Genomic DNA, 18859 nt, shown 5'->3' on the forward strand with positions numbered 1-18859 from the left:
CACTGTTGGTTCTGAACATCCGATAAGCTTTAACTATTAACTGTACTGTTTTATTTAGGATCAGCATACGGGCTTTCACCCAGCTCTTCAGTGAAGACCCAAAGGAACTTCCCAAACCACTCTTCGCAGACACCTTCTTCTCTTTACCAATCACTACAGAAGCAGGTTAGTTTCAGGCTTGTTTTTCATTCACTGTAGCAAGTGATTATATATTGTGCCTCAAAACACTCTGGTGTCCAGGGCTATTTGCAAGGAGTGGAACAAAACCAGATTGTTGTGCAGTGTCCTTAAGGTTATTTTGAAATGAGTCTGAAGACATGACTTATACGTGGCCATTATTTGCCATAGATAAGCCATGAATTTGAAAATTGAGAGGACTGCTTGATGGAGCTGCTGACAGTGAAAGAAAGGGTTAATGCTCAGTGAAAAAAAATAAAATTAAGCTTTGAAGTACAAGATAAACAAACTCCCATATGATGGGGCTGTGTTTTCTTTTATTCTGGTTGAGAGTGCAAAGTTTTGCATAATGTTTAGGAAAAATAAGAACAGAAAATCAAGGCCTGTTTCAGTTACATGTTTTGAATTTCCATGAGTTTAACCATTTTCTGTAGACAGTAATAACATATCCCCTGAATACTGTTGATTCTTTGGTTCTTCATATCTTTTCTTCCAAATATTTAAATGTGCTGTTTCATTTCCAGAGCCTCTCTTTGGAGTTATCGAAGGTGTGAGTGCTGGCTTGTTTCTGATTGTGATGTTAGTGGCTGTTACTGCTTTGTTTGTCTGCAGACAAAAAGTTGGGTAAGTAGAGTCCTTTAATCAGCCTCTATTATGAGGCTAGGGCAAATTAATTTGATAGAAGCAACACAATATTTAAAGCATAACTGTAAAATCAGAGTAATGCACTGAACTATTCAGCAGTTGAAATATGTGTCCCCTAGCGTCTATGCACTCTGTAGAACTAATGACTTAAATACTAATAGATGAATAAATTCTGAATGGGAGATTCAACCACCCACTGATGTTAGTAAGAATTGTCACACAGAGGATCCCTGCAACTTCTAGTTTTCAGTAAGAGTCTGAATATTTCTGAAAAACTGGTTTATCTTGCAAACTCAATGTCTTTTGTCAAAAATGAAATGTTTCAAATTATTTTCATTCCTGTTTTAGATGAGTTCTTGAAACTGTTCATTTAGATTTTATTATTTCAGTTCAAAAATTTTCAAGTGTAACATTACCTCGGTGTCCAAAACATTAGTTCAAACTTTACTTCCCCATTTTCTGTTGATGGTAATTTTAAATTTCACATTATAGATGAATTTTAAATAGTGAATTTATATATTTTTTTTAAAAAGCGAAATACTGTCTCAACTTTGAAAAAAGCTTTATCCATTGAAACCATTTTGCATGACTGAAAGAGATGCAACATTATTCGTAGGAAATAGGACGCTCTCCTTAATGATAAGCTGGGAGGAATGAAGTCTTGTTGCCTGTTCACATTCATGTGCCCAGCATCACTTTTAGCAAACTAAAATGCAAGAAAACTGCCACAGCTAAAAACAGTATCACATGACCAGAGCCATAAATCAAAGCAAGCTTTTTAAAATTCTTTTTTTCCAGCTTGCTGCTGTAAGTCATGCTACTGGCAGCTCTGATTGGTGTCGGTCTGTTGTAGTAAAACAAGTGAAAATACCTTCTTTTTTGTTCCAGCAATGGCCACGAGAGACCTACAGCAAGGCTGAGCATTCGCAGGGACAGGCCACTGGCAGTCCATCTGAACTTGGGGCAAAAAGGGTAACATCAAAAGTTTTGTTTCTAAGAGCGCTATTTTAACATGGCATCATGGATGAGCAGCCCCGTTCAGCTTACTGATGAAGTGTTTCTTTTTCTTTTAATACCATTTCTAGGAACCGGAAAACTTGCAGGTAAAAAAAAATAATAATACTTTAAAAAGCTTGATAAACCAACTGGGTAAATTATGACTGTGATTCATCCTGTGATTTTCTTCCTCCTGTTGAATATTTCAGTCCAATCAAAGTCAGTCACTTTGAAGCACACTTCACCAAACTCCAGGCAGACTCCAACTACCTCCTGTCCAAGGAATATGAGGTGGGAACCAAATCTAGTCAAAACATCTTGCTTTAGGAACATGCGGGCTGCTTGAATCAATGTGTTAATGCATTTGATAGGCCTACATCTGTGTGTCTCACATAAACCAACATAAGTTTGAGAGTTTCACCTGAACTCCACTTGTGCTAATACAGAAACCAGCTCTTCCGTTGGCTTAGCATCTTCTGGTTGGTAGCCTCCGCCTGATGCCTACCTGGCTGAGGTCAGGGGCATTCATCTGTGTGCCACGTGTGTGTGACAAAGCATGGAAAGCATCTGCCAGCCGTGTGCTTGCCTTAAACCACTGTGGCTAGCTATTTAATTTCAGTTTTGTTTTTTTGTTTATTTATTTTTTGTTGTTGTTTGTTTGTTTTGTTTTAAATACACCTTTTCCCTGTTCACAGCCTTTGGCAGCTGAAAAGCACAGTGCTGTCAAATCTCATCCTTTAATTATTTTCACCTCATATTTTATTTCTAATTTTTTGCAGGACTTAAAAGATGTGGGTCGAAACCAGACATGTGACATAGCACTTCTGCTAGAGAACAGAGGGAAAAATCGATACAATAATATATTGCCCTGTGAGTTTTACTTTTGGTTGTGTAATATTACATCACGCCAGCTATTTTTCACTTTCTCAGCAAGCCTAGTGGAAAAGAGAGTGCAGCCAGTCCTTTCCCTCCTTTCTGTCAGAGATGAAATACCTTTGCCAGCTCAGGTCCTGGTGCTTGGAGGCAGATGATGTATGGCCCTAAGCACGCAGACCAGTAATTTCATTTCACACTAGAGATGTAGCAACTGGTGTTCAGTCTGGAGAGAAAAAGCTCAAGCTATTATTGGCATTCAGTCACTGCTGATAACAAGGATAGTAGAAATAACAGTAGAGTTGTTTACATACTGGTCTCATCCATTCAGTGCTGTCTGACATGGCTTTGTTGACTGTTTCTTTTTCAGAGGACAGAGCAAACCTACTACACCCTGTAGAGCTAGTGTGGGTCTGCATGGTGGGACGTGTGTGAGGTTGGCTGTGTTCTCTTGGGGCAAAACCCCTCACTGAAAGCTGCCCCCTTTAATCACCTATCGGGCAGCTTTAAAGTTAACAGGTGCTGTGCAACTTCTGGCTTTTTTTTTTTTTTTCTGTGCAGTAAAATTCTGTGCAACAATTCTGTACAACTCGGCAGAGAAATTTTTGGTTATTCACTGCTCCCATCTCACCTGCCCACCTTGTAGCCTTTGGAACACTCCCCAGCCCTCCTGGATGAAAGAAGCAGTACAATCATAAACAGTTTTGCTTCTCTATTAGCCCTCTGTATAACATCCCTGTAATAATCTTGCTGGTCCTTTCACAAATGCGCTTTTATAAATGGGAGAGGGACTGGAAATCAAGACTTAGCCATAAACCTCTTGTCATCCTTTTCTTCCTAGATGATACATCAAGAGTGAAGCTTTCCAACGTTGATGATGACCCTTGCTCAGACTACATCAATGCAAGCTACATACCAGTAAGTGACTCAAGGATGTTATTTTACAGTCCTCCCTCCAGTGGCAATTTGTCCTTTATCTGAAACTGAATACAAAGCTGGAGGCTTAAGGCTCTCCTCCCCCTTCATTTATGCATTTTAGCTAAAAGTCTGAGAACTCAGTTTGTGGGTGTGCTGAAAGGCTGTGTCTGACTGCCATTAAGTTAGCTGTGAGTGATTTAGCCAGCACTCAAGGACACTTTCTTGGATTGCTGTAGTTATGTAAGATCGCAGGTCTAATTGGCCAAGGACACATTTTCAAAGGTCACTGATTTTATGCACTGTCCACAGCAAGTGTAGCTATCACTGCAGGTGGCATCCATATTGTGAAGCTGTAGCTCATCCTGACAGTGTTGGCATCTTGCAGGATGGGGAAGCTGGCCGAGATTACAGTAATGCCCTTTGCCAGAGAGCTGTGATTGATAATAGCAGTGCCTTTAACAATATAAATTTCAAGCCAGCACTCAGCTAATTTATTAAAAACAGTAAAAGTAGAACAAAAGCTCGTAGTAGTTCCAAATTGCTTGAGACCGTGCTGTACACAATAGAACAATTAAAAACTTTGACAGTCACAAAAGGAAGAGTATTTAGATACACTGCTGCAGTCTCTTCCTCTCTGAGCTCCCACCAGCCTTCTGCTTCAAAGTCCAAGGGAACACTTCAGCTTTCAAAACCGTTGTCCCAGCAAGGGCACCATTGCTGCAGAGCCCTGGCTGTAACCCCGTGGCTTGTTCAGTTGTTAGAAGATCATTTTTCTGCCTTTATGGAAACTAATGGAGTTCTCTTTACTTGCAGGGCAACAGTTTCCGCAGAGAATACATTGCAACTCAGGGCCCTTTGCCTGGCACCAAAGATGATTTCTGGAAGATGGCATGGGAACAAAATGTCCACAATATTGTCATGGTAACCCAGTGTGTTGAGAAGGGCCGGGTGAGCAGTGACTTTTCTTCATTATTAATAACTTTATTATTGTTTTAATGTTTTTTATAATGCCATTATTAATGTTTTAACATTTATTAAGTGTTCACACTTATTATTCACATCACACTCATGCCAAAGGCCCCACTCAAGGAGATGTATGGTCATACACAGTAAGAGATGAAAGCTGTAATGTAAAGACTGGAGACAGATTGTCTGTGAAGTGAAGGATGCAGTGACCATCCCAAGATCATGCAGCTTGTCAGAGTTAGAGCTCGGAACAGAGCTCACTGCTTCTGGTCTCCAATCCAGCACTTTGTGCACTAGTACTAATATAATTCCTTTAAGTATTCAGGACAACCACTCACAAAAGAAAGCCAGATTATCACATCTGCTCCTACCAACTACTACTTTAAATATAAGCTCTAGAGAGCAAATGTTCATCATCAAATATATGGCATTCTTTTTGATGCATAAGCCCTGATGTAGTAAGCAAAGAGAGCACTCACACAGTTAGCAGCATTACTGAGCACCAGTTTAAGGAGGTTGTTTAGCTGCCTCAGCAATCCACCTCCCCATGGATGACCGTATCCTGCACCTTCTGTAAGACAGGGATTAGATCTGTAAAAAGGTTAAGCTAACTTGTAGTAGCGTTCATCTAGTGGACGTATGGGGATATTTCCTTTTAGATTACCGTTTTTCCTTGCGATGGAGAAAGCAGATGCAAGCAGGCAGCAAGCCATCTTTTCTTGCACCTCACTGGCTCAGGGTGGGACCCCGCTGTCACGTCTCAGCAAGAGGCAGGGGAGCATACATCAGAGGCCTAGTTCTCATCTGTGCAGAGCTTTGAGAAGAGCGAGCACAGAAATGTTGTGGCATCAGTGAAGTGCTTCCCATTCCACCCACCACAAACATCTACAATGAGACCTCTCACTTCCAGCCCCATCCAAGTCCCTTCCCATCCCAGCCCCTGTTTACTGAGCTGAAAGGGCAGGAGGTGGCATCTCTCCCTCAATTCAGCTGATCTTAGTATCGCCTTTCTTGGTCTCCTGAGGAACTTTGACTTCCCAGATGTCTGCAGGAAATACAATGCAGCAGAGAGGAAACAGTCTCGGAGATTCCTGGGGTGCCTGGAGGAAAACTTTCTGATGCAAGTGGTGAGGGAGCCAGGTGCCCCACTTGACCTGTTGTTTGCAAACAGGGAAGCACATCTGGGTGATGCGATGGCTGGAGGCTGCCTTGGGCACAGAGATTATGAAATGATAGAGTTTTTGATCCTTGGTGAAGTAAGGAATGTGGTTAGTTGAACTGCTACCTTGGATTTCCAGAGGGCAGACTTTGGCCTATTGAGAGACCTGGTTGATAGAGCCCCCTGAGAGGTGGTGGTTTTGAACTGTAAAGCCTGGACCTTCTTCAAGAACAAAATCTTAAAAGGTGCTGCAGCAGGCGGTCCTAATGCACCAAAAGGCGAGCTGGCAGGGGAGATCAGCCTGGCTGAAACGCGAGCTGAGTGAGTGAGTGCACCTCAGTAAGTTTGCAGATGGCACCAAGTTAGGCAGGAATGTCACTCTTCTTGAGGGTTAGAAGGATTTGCAGACAGATCTGGACAGACTGGGTCAATGGGACACACCCAACTGTGTGGCATTCAGCAAGGGTAGGAGCTGGGTGCTGCACTTGCATCATAACAGCCCCACACAGTGCTACAGGCTTGGGGAAAAGTGGCTGAAAATTGCCCATCAGAAAAGGACCTGGGGTGCTGGTCAGCAGGCAGCAGAACATGGTCCACCTGCATGCCCATGTGGCCAAGAAGGCCAGCAGCATCCTGGTCTGCATCAGAAATAGTGTGGCCAGCAGGACTAGGGAAGTAACTGGTCCATCAAACACTGTGTTCAGTTTTTGGCTCCTCAGTACAAGAAGGACATTGAATTACGTGACCATGTGCAGGTGAGAACAGTGAAGCTATTGAAGGGACTAGAAAACGAGTGATGAGGAGCAGGTGATGAAATTGGCTGATAAAGCTGTTCATTCTGGAGAACAGGAGGCTGAAGGGGGACCTCATCGCTGTATGCAACTACCTGAAAGACGGTTGCAGCAAAGACAATGTCAGTCTCTTTTTTCATTAAGTGATAGGATGCAAGGAAACTGTCTCACGTTGTGCCAGGGAGGTTTAGATTGGACATTAGGAAAAATTCTTCGTGGAGAGAGTAGTCAAGCATTGGAACAGGCTGCCCAGGAAGTGGTGGAGTCCCCATCCCTGGAGGTATTTAAGAGACGTGGATGTGGCACTGTGGAGCATGGTTTAGTGTTGGGACTCAGTAGGTCAGGACTTGATGATCTTGAAGGTGTTTTCCAACCTAGATGATTCTGTGATTCTTCCTTCATCCTTAGGCACAGGAGGGCTGAAGTCTGCTCCTGCTGGTTCTGCGTGGAGGCACGGTTTCCAGCTGTCACTGACATGAATCAATCTTCTTCTGTGTCCCTGCAGGTGAAGTGTGATCACTACTGGCCCCTCGACCAGGATTCCTTGTACTATGGAGACCTGATCGTTGAGATGCTGTCAGAATCAGTGCTCCCAGAATGGACAATACGAGAGTTTAAAATCTGCAGTGTAAGTTTGCATTCATCTTTTTTTTGGGGGCGAGAAGGGGAATGGGGGGATAATTGGCTATTGGGTTAAAAATAACTGCAAGGCTAAATCAGGAAAGTTTTTCTTGCTGTAGCAGAGTTGCATCATGCCCAGCTCATCTTTGGTGGTAGCTGTAGCATTCTGAAGGTCCATGGTGTGTGTGTCCTCCTCTTTTGGCTGTTCTGACCCCCACTTTTGTACCCCGACAGGAAGAGCAGCTTGACTCAACAAGGCTCATTCGTCACTTCCACTACACTGTGTGGCCAGATCACGGTGTGCCAGAGACCACCCAGTCCCTGATCCAGTTTGTCAGAACTGTGAGGGATTATATCAACAGGACCCCAGACACAGGACCGACTATTGTGCACTGCAGGTATGCACAGCAGCCAGAAGTCAGCAGCACAGAGCCTTTGTGCCTGCCATGGGGAAGATCCCAAGTATTCCTACCTGTTAGGATATGGGCGGCCACAAAGGGATGACCAATGGACTCAAGTCCCCAGATGCGTCAGAGCAGCATTCCCAAGGCACATGCAGTCACAACCGTGCCCTGGAGATGTCCCAAAAATGATTCTCAGGGCACTACTGTGTCTTTGTGGGACCAATGGAGAGCACTTCAGAGTGTCAGCAGCTGCCATTGCTCAAATGTTTTTGTGTTCTTAAATTGCCTTTGTGCTGCTGGTTGTGGCCCAACATCTGGATCACAAAGGAACTTTCTGAAAAGTAAATATATACCGAGGGATGAGTTTGGCTACATATGGACCTGACAGATCCATCGTTTACCCCCTTCTGACTGAGATCTCTCCCCTCCCTCCCCATCTCCTTTGAAATCTCAGGGTTTGTTTTCTTTTTCAGTGCTGGTGTTGGCAGGACTGGCACATTCATTGCACTGGACCGAATTCTGCAGCAACTGGACTCAAAGGACACTGTTGACATTTATGCAGCAGTGCACGATCTAAGGCTTCACCGGGTTCACATGGTTCAGACAGAGGTAAGTTTTGGGTAGCCTGCAATATACAGCAACACCAGCTGCAGTATATAATCAACAGTCTCTCATCTTCAAGCACAGCACAGTTACTCCACTGTGAAATACTAGTTAATTCCTACTGATACTAGTTAATTAATACTACTATAATTCAAAAACTCTAAGCACAGTGACCTTGTAGCTTTGAAGTTTGTGTTTTACTGAGCTGCTCTGCCCATTTTCATTAATGGTACTGGAAGAATCGATCACCCTTCTAACATATTATGCAAGAAGGAGTATATACATTCTACAAGTGCAGAAAAAGTGTTCAGGATTTCTTTCTGTTCTTTTAAAACTGCAGGAAAATCACTTTAAGTTAATAGCAGCTAAACACTTAGGAGCTGATGTAATGAAGGAGAGTTGTTGAGGCAGTCTGCGTTTTGCCTGGGAACTGTTAATAGAGGAATCAGAATGTTTGATGGGTCTGCCTGTATTAGCTTGATGCTAATGGAGCTCTTTGTTGCAATTTGGAAACAAAAATATCCCTGGCTGAGCTTCTTAGCAGAAGTCACACGAGTATAAAGAAAGGTGCCATTGGGAATGTAAGAGAGATTTCCCAGAACTGTCTTAATTACAGAACGCCTCCTCTTTTAAGGGAGACAGGTTCTCAGCCTGATCAGGGCATCCTCAGAGAGGAATACATTTCACCTTCCACATGTTCCCACCATCCATAGTCAACAAAGGCAGGCAGCAGGCATCCTCCCTTTCCTACTGCCAGAGCACTGAGAAAAATGCACAGAGCAATAGCTGAATTTATTATGGAAAATAGATAGATAGAAAATGTGGGGGGAATAAACACATGCTTATTGAAGTAATTTTATCTTTGACATGAAGTAATATTAAAAAAATACATCTTGATATAAAAGATTCTCAGCCTAATTTGGGAGTACCCTGCTACACTAATCGCAAAGCAGTAACAACCCATTTAATAAACCCTGAAGGGTGGCAAAGCATGGGGATTTAACAATCTGTTCTGTAATGGTAGTTGATAGTCAGTAACAACATGCTGATCATCTCTGCATTGGTTGTGAATGTCATCTTAGCTCCCTTCTAGTGAAACACATTCTAGTGAAACACAGAAAAGATGATCTGTCATTCACTGCATATTCAAAAGTAGTCTTATAACTTGTATTGGACCAAAAAACACAGTTTTTGCCAACAAAATCTAGATCTTGAAAGTTCTAGGAAATGTTGACATATTTTGATAAAATTATGTGGAAAATACATCTTTTCAGAACAAAAAATCAGGAACTTGTCTCTTCCCTGTGCTTCCCTGTACATACCAGTTGCTAGTCACACAGGTTATCTAAGCATTCAGAAGTAGTAGCTGTGCAGCGTAGCCTCAAGTCAAATTATGCCTTACAGTTGGTAAAGCTTTCAGTCATGACATAAAAAAACATATTATGACAGTCAAAACATATTGACAGTCAAAACATGTTATGTTAGTTTATGTTTTAATGGTACAGTTTCTAAAAACAGATGATCTCAAAGTTCACTACATTGCCACTGTGAAAAAGAGATTGATTCCAGAAGTACATTTTCACTTTTAGCACCGCTCTTGATTCTGTGGGAGTCAGCCTGTAGTGATTTTTCACAATAAAGCAAATGAAATCATGAAATTTTCCAGAGTGACTTAAAAAGAAAAAAAATAATCTTTTGCAGTGTCAATATGTGTATCTACATCAATGCGTGCGAGATGTGTTAAGAGCCAGAAAACTTCGCAGCGAACAAGAAAATCCCTTGTTTCCAATATACGAAAATGTGAATCCAGAGTATCACAGAGGTAAGTGGAAGTTTATCAAATTATAAAGTATTTCAGATGTAATAGATCACTGACAATGTAATTAAGGGGGCAAATTGCTCTATCCCTTGCCATTGATGTTTGTTCTCTTCTTGGACATTCAGTTCTTCACTGCTCTTTTCTTGTGACTCTTGCAATTTCATCTGCTTCGTAAGGGGCTTGCCAACCATGTTTCAGCGACTTCATTTCCTTCATTAGTAGTATTTATAGCATCTCTTCCTGCTCTTGCCTTATCTTCATGCTCTCCCTGTCTCACACTTCATGATACCTATGTCGTTGGATGAACTGAACCCCTTCCCTAGCCCGATACTGGCCTCCTCCTTTACCTCACAGCTCTTTACACCATCTACTTGTAAGCATACTGAGGCCACTGGCTGGGATCCCTGGTCTCTGTTGTCATCCATGGTGTTCATATTCTGTCCTGAATCACCCCCATTTTCTGTTCTAAGGTGGCCTTTCTGCCTGTCCTACCTGTATGTGTCCAAGGCTGGGCTCTTTCCTCCTCCCACAGCTCTCCATCTTTACAGGCTTTTTTCTTCCTAGCCTATATCCAGTTCCTTGGGCTATTCTTTGGGGAATTTAGAGAATTAGAGAACTCCTGTAGAGAACTGAGAGCTATACCCACTGAAAGCACTGAAAACCCTCAACCCATCTGGGTTCCTGGACTGCCTGTACTTGAGAAAGAGGTGCCAGGAAACTCAGTCTTACTTCAGGCAGAGATGAACATGAAGCCACCTGTGTTGTTTTATTTTTTCCTAATCCCAGTTTTCCTTCTTTTCAGATGCTGTTTATTCAAGGCACTAAGAATGTTACAGACACCTGCATTTGTGACCACATTTGTTAACTAGGGGCTTTGTTTGTTGTTGTTGTTTTTTTTTAAATGTATGTATTTCATGCACTAGAAAGGTGCCAGACCTTTCTATTGAGACTGTATTATTTATTGGTCTGGTGTTTTTTTAAAAGATATATAATTTAAGTGTAATAGATGTTAATGTATATAATTGTATTTTGGCATTATGTAAATATGTATTTTTTCTATAATGTTTATATTAATATTAAGCTTCAGATAATACTATTTTTTCTTATCACAGTTTTTATGAACTGTTCTACGTAAACTATTTTAAATTGTATGGCTAACAGGACTGCTGCCTTTTGAGCAGGTTATGTATTGGCATTGAACACACAGGAAAAATCCTACAAGGAAAGCCTCATTTTTTATTTTTTTTAACTAGTTCAGTGTTTGTGAGATGAAATAAGCTACTATTAGGAAAGGGAACAGTAGTCCTGCATAAGAGTTACAATGCTACTTTTCACTTTAACCTTACTGCTTATGATCTGACCAAAATGGATGAAATCCATGCCACCATGACATATCTTTTACAGAACTCATTAACAGCCAAGTAAAACAGGGTCCACCTCACTAGAAGCAACTGTTTCAGTCTAATGTGACATAGTAGAAAAATATCAAACAACACATGCTGCCTTGAAGTCTAGCTGGCCTTTCCCCACACACGTGCTTTGAGGGGAACAGGTCCCATCCTGATTTCTTTACACTGGTTTAAGAGAGCAGAATCAGACCACAGCCTGTGTCTGTGCACTTTTACTTGCATACAATTACAGTAAGAAAAGGTTTCAAGAAAACACCTCATACCCTTATGTTAACAGACCCGTGAAGATGTAAAAGCTGTCAACTTCCATAGGTCATTAAAACAGTGATGTACTATGACAGTGCAGGAAGTAGAGGGGTTAGAAACTTACTGAAATAAAGACACACAAAATACATATCCCACAGTTTGCACAACTGGCTTTGGCTTTGAGGTGCTTGCAGCATAGCTGCCTCAGCCCAAGTGCAGGTCTCCTTTGAATGCTGTTTGCTTTCACAGAAGGTAAGCATGGCCCCAGGATGTCCTCCCAGGACTCTTCCACTTAGATATTGCCTGATGTCACCGCTGCAAGGGCAGATGGAATAGAAGAAGGCTCATCATAACCCAGGGGATGTGCTCTCATGATAATTAGCTCCCTGTGCTAATCATCAGATGCTCTCAGAGCATCCTGTGATTAGCAAGAAGTGTAATCCAACAGCACCCACCAGGTATCCTGCCCAGCCAAGCAGTTTAGGAACATCCTCTTTCCTCTCCAAAAGAGGCTTTTCCTTCAAGGAACTGATTTGAACACTCTGCTCAGCTGTTCTTTGTCTTTGAAGAGCATTTTATAAATAAATAGAAAAGAGGCAGTGCGCAGTTCATCTCCTTCACATGTAGGAAGCGTTTGATAGTTCTTTTATCTATTCATTCCTTCTTTGCTTAGAAAACCCTTAGCCTGCTTCTGAAGACAAGTGCCTAGATTCCGCTTCTATTTTGGAGAGAAATCAATATTTCTGAAGGCCTCCAGAGAACCAGCCAACGCATCCAAGTGCCTTAGTTAGAAACTGCAGTGACTCTGGGAGAAGATTACCGTGACTTCACCATGGAAGTGTGACTTCACCATTGGAGCCACACTCTCCCTGTGTGACGATGGGTGAAGAAGTCTGCAAGGTTTCTCTGTCAGAGTTTTCTTAAATCATTTTAAAACAGAACCAGAAGACTGTTCACATCCATGTCACTCTGGTTCTCCTGCAGAGAAAGAAACAGCCCGATAGTGCCTTTTCCTTATTCCAGCTGGAGTCTCATCCTTTTTTGTCCAAATGCCCTCAGCTGCCTCAGAAGCAACCTTTCATATCAGCTTTCACATCTGCTCAGAACACGTAGGCTCAGATAAGCTTGTAGGTATCTGTATGAAAATGCTGCTTCTTCCTCCTGTACGCCCCTATTGGCCCCCACACAAACCTCAAGATTCACCGCCCTTGGTGGGATCTTGGAAGGGACCAACATTGCAGCAGAAGCCACCTTCACAGAGGAAGTGTTGGCAAAAGCACAAGGAGGGGCGCAAATTTTCTGCAGGCCTCTTCTCTGTTTCCTGTGCTGCAGAGACTCCAGGTTAGCAGGCAAGGACAAACAGGCATGGCAGCAGTAGATTGATCATTGGGTCTGCTAATAACAGCTGAACTTAGGGCATGATGGAAATTGCTTTTGTGCTACGTGTGCTGCATTTAGCCCTTTCTTTCTGCGGCAGTGGCTGCAGAATGAAGCTCATGTTAGTTACCAGCCGTACAACAGCACCGTGAGGTTGTACCACGTGTGCTCTGTAAATGAGCTCAGGCGATGTATTGCTGGGTCATTCTGTATGCTGAGGGAAATGGAACTCGCTCAATAATGCACGATTGGATGGCAGCAGTCTGATTGCATACTACTATATATGTACGTTGTTCGTGGTTTGCAGACGGGCACATCATTCAGCTCTTTATTTCAGTGTTGTTTCTCAGCTCCCTTCTCAGAGGGAACTCTGTAGGGAACACCTACAGAGCTCACAAATCTACACCCAAAGTGACGGTGTCGTAGCAAACACCTTTTCTCTCAGCTCATAATGGACACAGTGCGTAAGCCTCTTCCTCCTCATCACTTACTAACATGACAGATGACCTTAAGCACTCTGGCACAGTACTCTTGAATAGCTTTACAGCTCTGCCTAGTTAGGTCATGCAAGAAACTGTACATACACTGCATTGCTCTTGTTCTGCTTTCTGGCCAATTCTGGTCCTATGAAACCAGTGTAAATCCACTGAGAATAAGTATAAAGTATCTATGTAGCATTTTTTTTAATGTAAGACACTTACTTACCAGTTTAATTAATTATATTTACTGTGCCTCTAAGCTAAACAACAGAATCAAAGGGAAATTATTAATGTAACAAGAATGGACTTGAAGAAGCCTGTGTGCTGAACAAAGATGGCTCTGAAGGAAGGAGACATCCTCTGCTGAAGAGGGTGCTTCTGTTGTGAATGTCCACGAATGATGTTCAGACTTCCCTTCTTGATGTTTCCCAATAATAATGTTATAAAGCAAGGCTAGTGTTATTGCTGATCCATAAGCTAAGATTTGCACACTTGGAGCCCAGTCCTGTGAATATCCACATTGTCCACAAAAGCTACCTGAATACCTTACTGAAAGTCAACTGGAATGTTTGTCTGAGAAATACCATGCAACTTGTGAAGCACTTGCAGGGTTGGGCTTTTAGGTTAATTCAAATTTTTGTATTGAAAGTTATTTAATAATGAAAAAAATATAATTAATGTTTTTAATCCGTGCAATACAATTACAAGATCCACTACCGATCATAGAAAAGAAGTAGATTTTGCATAGCTGGAGTTGATAAATGATATTTTTTGTTACTAATGGAACACAAAAGTGGGTGAGAAATAGGCATACTGTGAAGATGTCATAAAAGTGCAACTTTATACATTTTTCTCTGCTGCTATAGTTATTTATACAGCTTATATACGTGCCTAAAATTGCCAGAAATATTATTTTATGCCATGATATACTATGAATTTTCTTTCAGTTGTAGAACAGAGAAAAGAATATGTGTGAGCTTTATGTTTATATTATGTATTGTATACGGTTATCTGTGCTTTAACTTAGAAAGCAGAAAGTCAAATACTGAACAGATCGGAGTACATGAGCACTTAGCTGTGCTCATCAGCCTGGGAGATAATATGTGGGCTAAAGGAATGAGCAAATAACCATCTAATCACTGTATTAGCATCTCCTCCCAGGGTCACAGATCAGAGAAACACGTCTGACATTCAGAGATGCAGCCTACAGCAGTTACAGCTTCGATACCAGGGAGCGGCATGTTGGGTGCTTAGGTTTATTCAGATTTCATACAGGTTTTTTTTTTAAACAAAATACATTATGAAATGACAACCCCACCCCTCACGGTCCTGTCACAAATGTGTGGGCTCTGGAGGCTGCAACTTTGAATGAAAGGTGAGTGTGCACCACTGCATGTAGGCAGCTGGCTTCGGACCCTGTGCCCTTCACTGTCCCTCCCAAGCTGACAAAGTCAAACTCCTGACCTGTTGGTATGGCTAAAGCAAAGAGGTCTGTTACCAGTGACCCCACAGATCAATAGCAAGTTCAGACTGGGATATGTTTTGTAAGACTGGCAGGAAATACTGGAGACTGGGGTCTCGCTAAATTTAGCAAATACTGTGGAATTTGGGCACAGACAGTGTCAATGATGCTGGTAGATTGATATACATGACTTGGTTGTTTCTTGGTTTATTTGAAAGCTAAAGAAATACTATAAGTAATGTCAAGTAGCTAAATATATATTGCTCTCTACCAGGGCTGTATGTTATAGTGAAAAAAGCCATGATTTTGAAATACAGCTAGCCATAAATTCTTTGCCAGTGCCTGGAGTAAAGTGACTGAAAAATTCTTCAGCACATACTCCATTGTCATATGCTATATAATTACATATATTTGTGTTCCAAACAAACACTGGGTGAACACAGAATTGTGCTACTCTTGTCAATTTAATTTATGCATTTGTTAAGTATATTTTTATATTTTCAGCTACAGTCAACAAATCAAATATATTTGAGTGTATTTTACACATTTTTATAAATAGTTCATGAATAAAACATTCATTTAAAAAAATCACATCTTTCTTTGTCTTCTGTTTGACTGCCTTTGCATTATGGATTTTGTTGTCCTGCTGCTCACAGAAAAGGTCATAAGTGAGTTTGATTTCAAGTGAGATGGTCTTCAGAGAACATTAAATTCATCAGAAGCCTCAGCCTATTGGGGAAAGGGGCTCTGTTATTGCCTGTTGTCTGGATTAGTGCCCATGCAGAAAGATACAGTTGTTCCACCCCTCAAGTTCTCTGCCCTTATCCCCAGACAAATTGTCTGGATTATACAATGTGCATTTGAAACAATGGTGCAACTCAGGAGCTTGAGTGCCTGTTATTTTAGAGATGTTTTGCAAAGCAGTTGTGCCAATTAAGACTGCACTGGAGCTACATCGCTGTCTACCACCTGAAGATCTGAACCACTCTTTATAACAAATACATTTTTTTCTGCTCCCCCTCTCCACAATGCTTAAAACCCATTAGCATTCTCAGGGATTTAGGGAACTCAGCAGTAGTATGTTTATTGCCAGTCCTGTGTGTGTCCATTAGTCCTTATTTGTCACCAAAAGTGTTTAGAACAAAGTGATTCAGTTTGTTTTAAAGGAAGAATGATGTATTGGGTTACGCATTGTACTGTGAGCTATTTGCTGAGAGGCTGTGTACTGAAGGCTGTGTTGTTAGATATGTCCTGAGGAAGGTATTAGATTTTTTTCTTGGTGCTGTAAAAGCTTACCTCTTCAGCATACTCCATCCTGAAGCCAATGCAGGCACAGAAAAGCAGCAATAAAGATAATGTATGGTTAGTATCTCTGTGCAGGAGAAACATGGCCAGCACTGCAGACAGGAATAAATACAGATGGTTTTACAAGGTGCAGCAAGGAAACCGAAACACAGAGGGTCTCCGGCACTTCTGGTTTCCCAAGAAGACAGCATTTGGTTGGCAATACCAGTACATCAGCAAATGCCACAAGTGAAGATGCAAAGTGCTGCTCACCAAGCCTTTACACATCGCTCATTTAAAATACCAGCCCTGACCTACGCAGACACCCCCCAGCAACAACAAAAGACACATAAAAGAGAAAAACAGCATTCCAATTAGACAGTGAAATAACATCGTATTGCGGAGGAGTTGCAAAAGCCGGGCATGCTGTTCCTGTCCCAAGGGGGCTTGGTAGCCGTTCTTATCTGCATAAAGAGGCGTGTGGGCCTCCTTCTTGGGGTCTGCCACCTGCAGGTGCCTGACGTTACATCAAAGCGAGGTGCTAGCTGTCATTTGCGTCTTCCAAAAACCTCTCCACCACAGGCAGCTGTGCTTCCTGCTTGCGGCTCGGGGTGGCTCCCCAGGGCTGTAGGGCTGAGCAGCACTCTGTGGGCGTGCAGGCACCAAAAATCCAAGGAGAAGCTTTTTTGCAGACCTCAAAGTATTCAATTCTCCATGCCAAACATCAGCTCAGCACCTACAGCTTTGCTGTTGTGCAGGTCCCGGGGCCCCCAAAAAGGCTGAAGTGCCCCGAGTGCTGTCACTGACCAGACAGGGTCCCTACTCAGGAGGGTCCCAGCTGCAGGCTGCCCTCCCCACACACCCCCTTCTGACCCAAATTCCCAGCCACACAGGGTGGCAAGAGGGTGTCCAGCCCCTGGAGGTGCTCCCAGTGGTTGCACACAGCTTCAGGGGACGAAGAGAGGGAGCAGAGTGCCAGTAGGCCCAGCTGTGCCCAGGCTCAGCACCGCCTCACTTCCTCCCTCCACACAGAGGCCTCAGTCACTGAGCCTCAGGGCCTCGCACCCAGCGCTTGTGGGAACAGCAGCAGGGACAGGCGAAAAGCTGGGGCAAAAAGGGCAGAAACCACCGGTGTTGCTGCAGCCCTGCTTGCAAAGCAGCTCAGAGGAGGCTGAACACTGCCAGGAGCCCGGCCGGGGCTGTGAGAGCCGCAGCCTTGGGCAGCAGCCGAACGCCAGGCACTGAGCGTTGCTGGCAGACGCCGCGCTGGCAGGGACGGGCGCCTGTACATGGCCTTCCCTGCGCTCGTGCCAAAATCCCTGCCAAGTTTCACACCATGTCCTTGCTCGTCTTTGGTGTTCGAGCACCCAGTCCTGCTTATGCTCCAAATGAGCGGAGACCTGCAGCAGATACCTTTCACTGAGGGTAAAGGCGGAGTTTTCTTGCTCTCCCCACAGTGTTGAGGCCACAGCTGGTAGCTGGGTGCTACCCAATCTGAGCCCTCTCAATATAAGAAAGGGCCAGAAACCAGGTATTTCTGCTCCTACAAGCTACCCCATTGTCTGAGGAGAGGCACTGTCCTGCCTAAAAGATGGGGTACAGGCAGAAAGGGTGAGCTGGGTGAGCCCCTGCATGAGGGAGGTGTCTCCCAGCTGCCCTGTTTCATGTGCTGGCTCTCATGGATAATTTTTCTACATGCGTGTCTTGGCCAGGCTGGTTTGCACCAGGCCTTAAAACTGGGCATGTTTTGCTGAGGGATGCTGTGGTGGCATCTCAGGTCCAAAGAAGTTTGCTCTGGAGACAGAACAAACACTAGAAGTGTTTGCATCTGCTCACACACAAACTTTTCTGGTACAGAGATGTCTGGGGCAGACTTCCCCTATGATCGCCCATCCCCAAATAACCAAAAGTCAGAAGAACCATACCCCAGTCCTCAAAGACACAGAAAGTGGTTGGGCTGACAAAGCAGATAGCAAGGCGGATAGCTACAGTGCCTATGTAGATATCCATGGGCTTAAGTAAACTGATTACTGTCCCTGTATCCTGGTCATGTTTGGGATGGATGAGGAGCTGAGCTACTTCACCCTGCCAAATGGCGGTGATGTGGGGCCACCTCGGGGCCTTCAGCCCCTCACAGCTTTGCTGCTCAGCATTTTCTGAATGAAGCTCTGAATTCACAGCTGGTGAGAAAGGCGTGCGGCCACAGTCCAGTCACTGATCATCAGACTAGCAGAGCGCTGTGGAAAAATTACCAAGGGTTTCTAAGGGGATGAAAGCAAATGCATTGAGTGGCTCCACAGGACACTACCACTAGATCCAAACAAAAAGGGCTCTGTAAGAAATTCCTTCCCTGTCCATGGCATAGCACACACACAAGTCATTGGGGTGGGGATATATTCCAAATCCATTTGTTTGAGTTGTCAGACACCTACTGGAAGGTGCAAAGATAAGAAAAAGTGTTTCCACTTTGCAAATTTATTGCTAGCAATTTTGAAAGTGATCTGTTGCAGCTATAACCTGAGGTCTCTCCTGCTCCCATTGTATATGTGGGACAAATGTGTCTGGTTTTAGCCCAGACCAGGTTTGAGTCTCTAGTGCAGCCAGCACAGAAAGAAGACCCTTCAATTTTG

General features: G+C 43.2%; 1 protein-coding gene across 3 annotated transcripts in view; it reads left to right on the forward strand.

Annotated features, from left to right (window-relative positions):
• PTPRB (protein tyrosine phosphatase receptor type B) overlaps positions 1 to 15526 on the forward strand; it is a gene marked incomplete at its 3' end in the record, with an annotated part of 62434 nt that extends 46908 nt beyond the window's left edge. For 2 of the 3 annotated variants that reach the window (XM_082767499.1, XM_082767500.1), the window contains 12 exons: positions 59 to 165; positions 702 to 801; positions 1711 to 1794; positions 1908 to 1925; positions 2028 to 2109; positions 2598 to 2688; positions 3533 to 3609; positions 4423 to 4557; positions 7031 to 7153; positions 7381 to 7544; positions 8024 to 8159; positions 9855 to 10001. In XM_082767499.1, the coding sequence (XP_082623625.1) occupies positions 59 to 165; positions 702 to 801; positions 1711 to 1794; positions 1908 to 1925; positions 2028 to 2109; positions 2598 to 2688; positions 3533 to 3609; positions 4423 to 4557; positions 7031 to 7153; positions 7381 to 7544; positions 8024 to 8159; positions 9855 to 10001 (1264 nt within the window). Of the gene's footprint in view, positions 1 to 58; positions 166 to 701; positions 802 to 1710; positions 1795 to 1907; positions 1926 to 2027; positions 2110 to 2597; positions 2689 to 3532; positions 3610 to 4422; positions 4558 to 7030; positions 7154 to 7380; positions 7545 to 8023; positions 8160 to 9854; positions 10002 to 10774 lie in introns of those variants that run through there. The other variant, XM_082767498.1, reaches the window with a different exon arrangement.
• Positions 15527 to 18859: the final 3333 nt, after the last annotated feature.

This window comes from Aythya marila, assembly GCF_965140915.1.
Source record: "Aythya marila genome assembly, chromosome: 1".
Classification (NCBI taxonomy): domain Eukaryota; kingdom Metazoa; phylum Chordata; class Aves; order Anseriformes; family Anatidae; genus Aythya; species Aythya marila.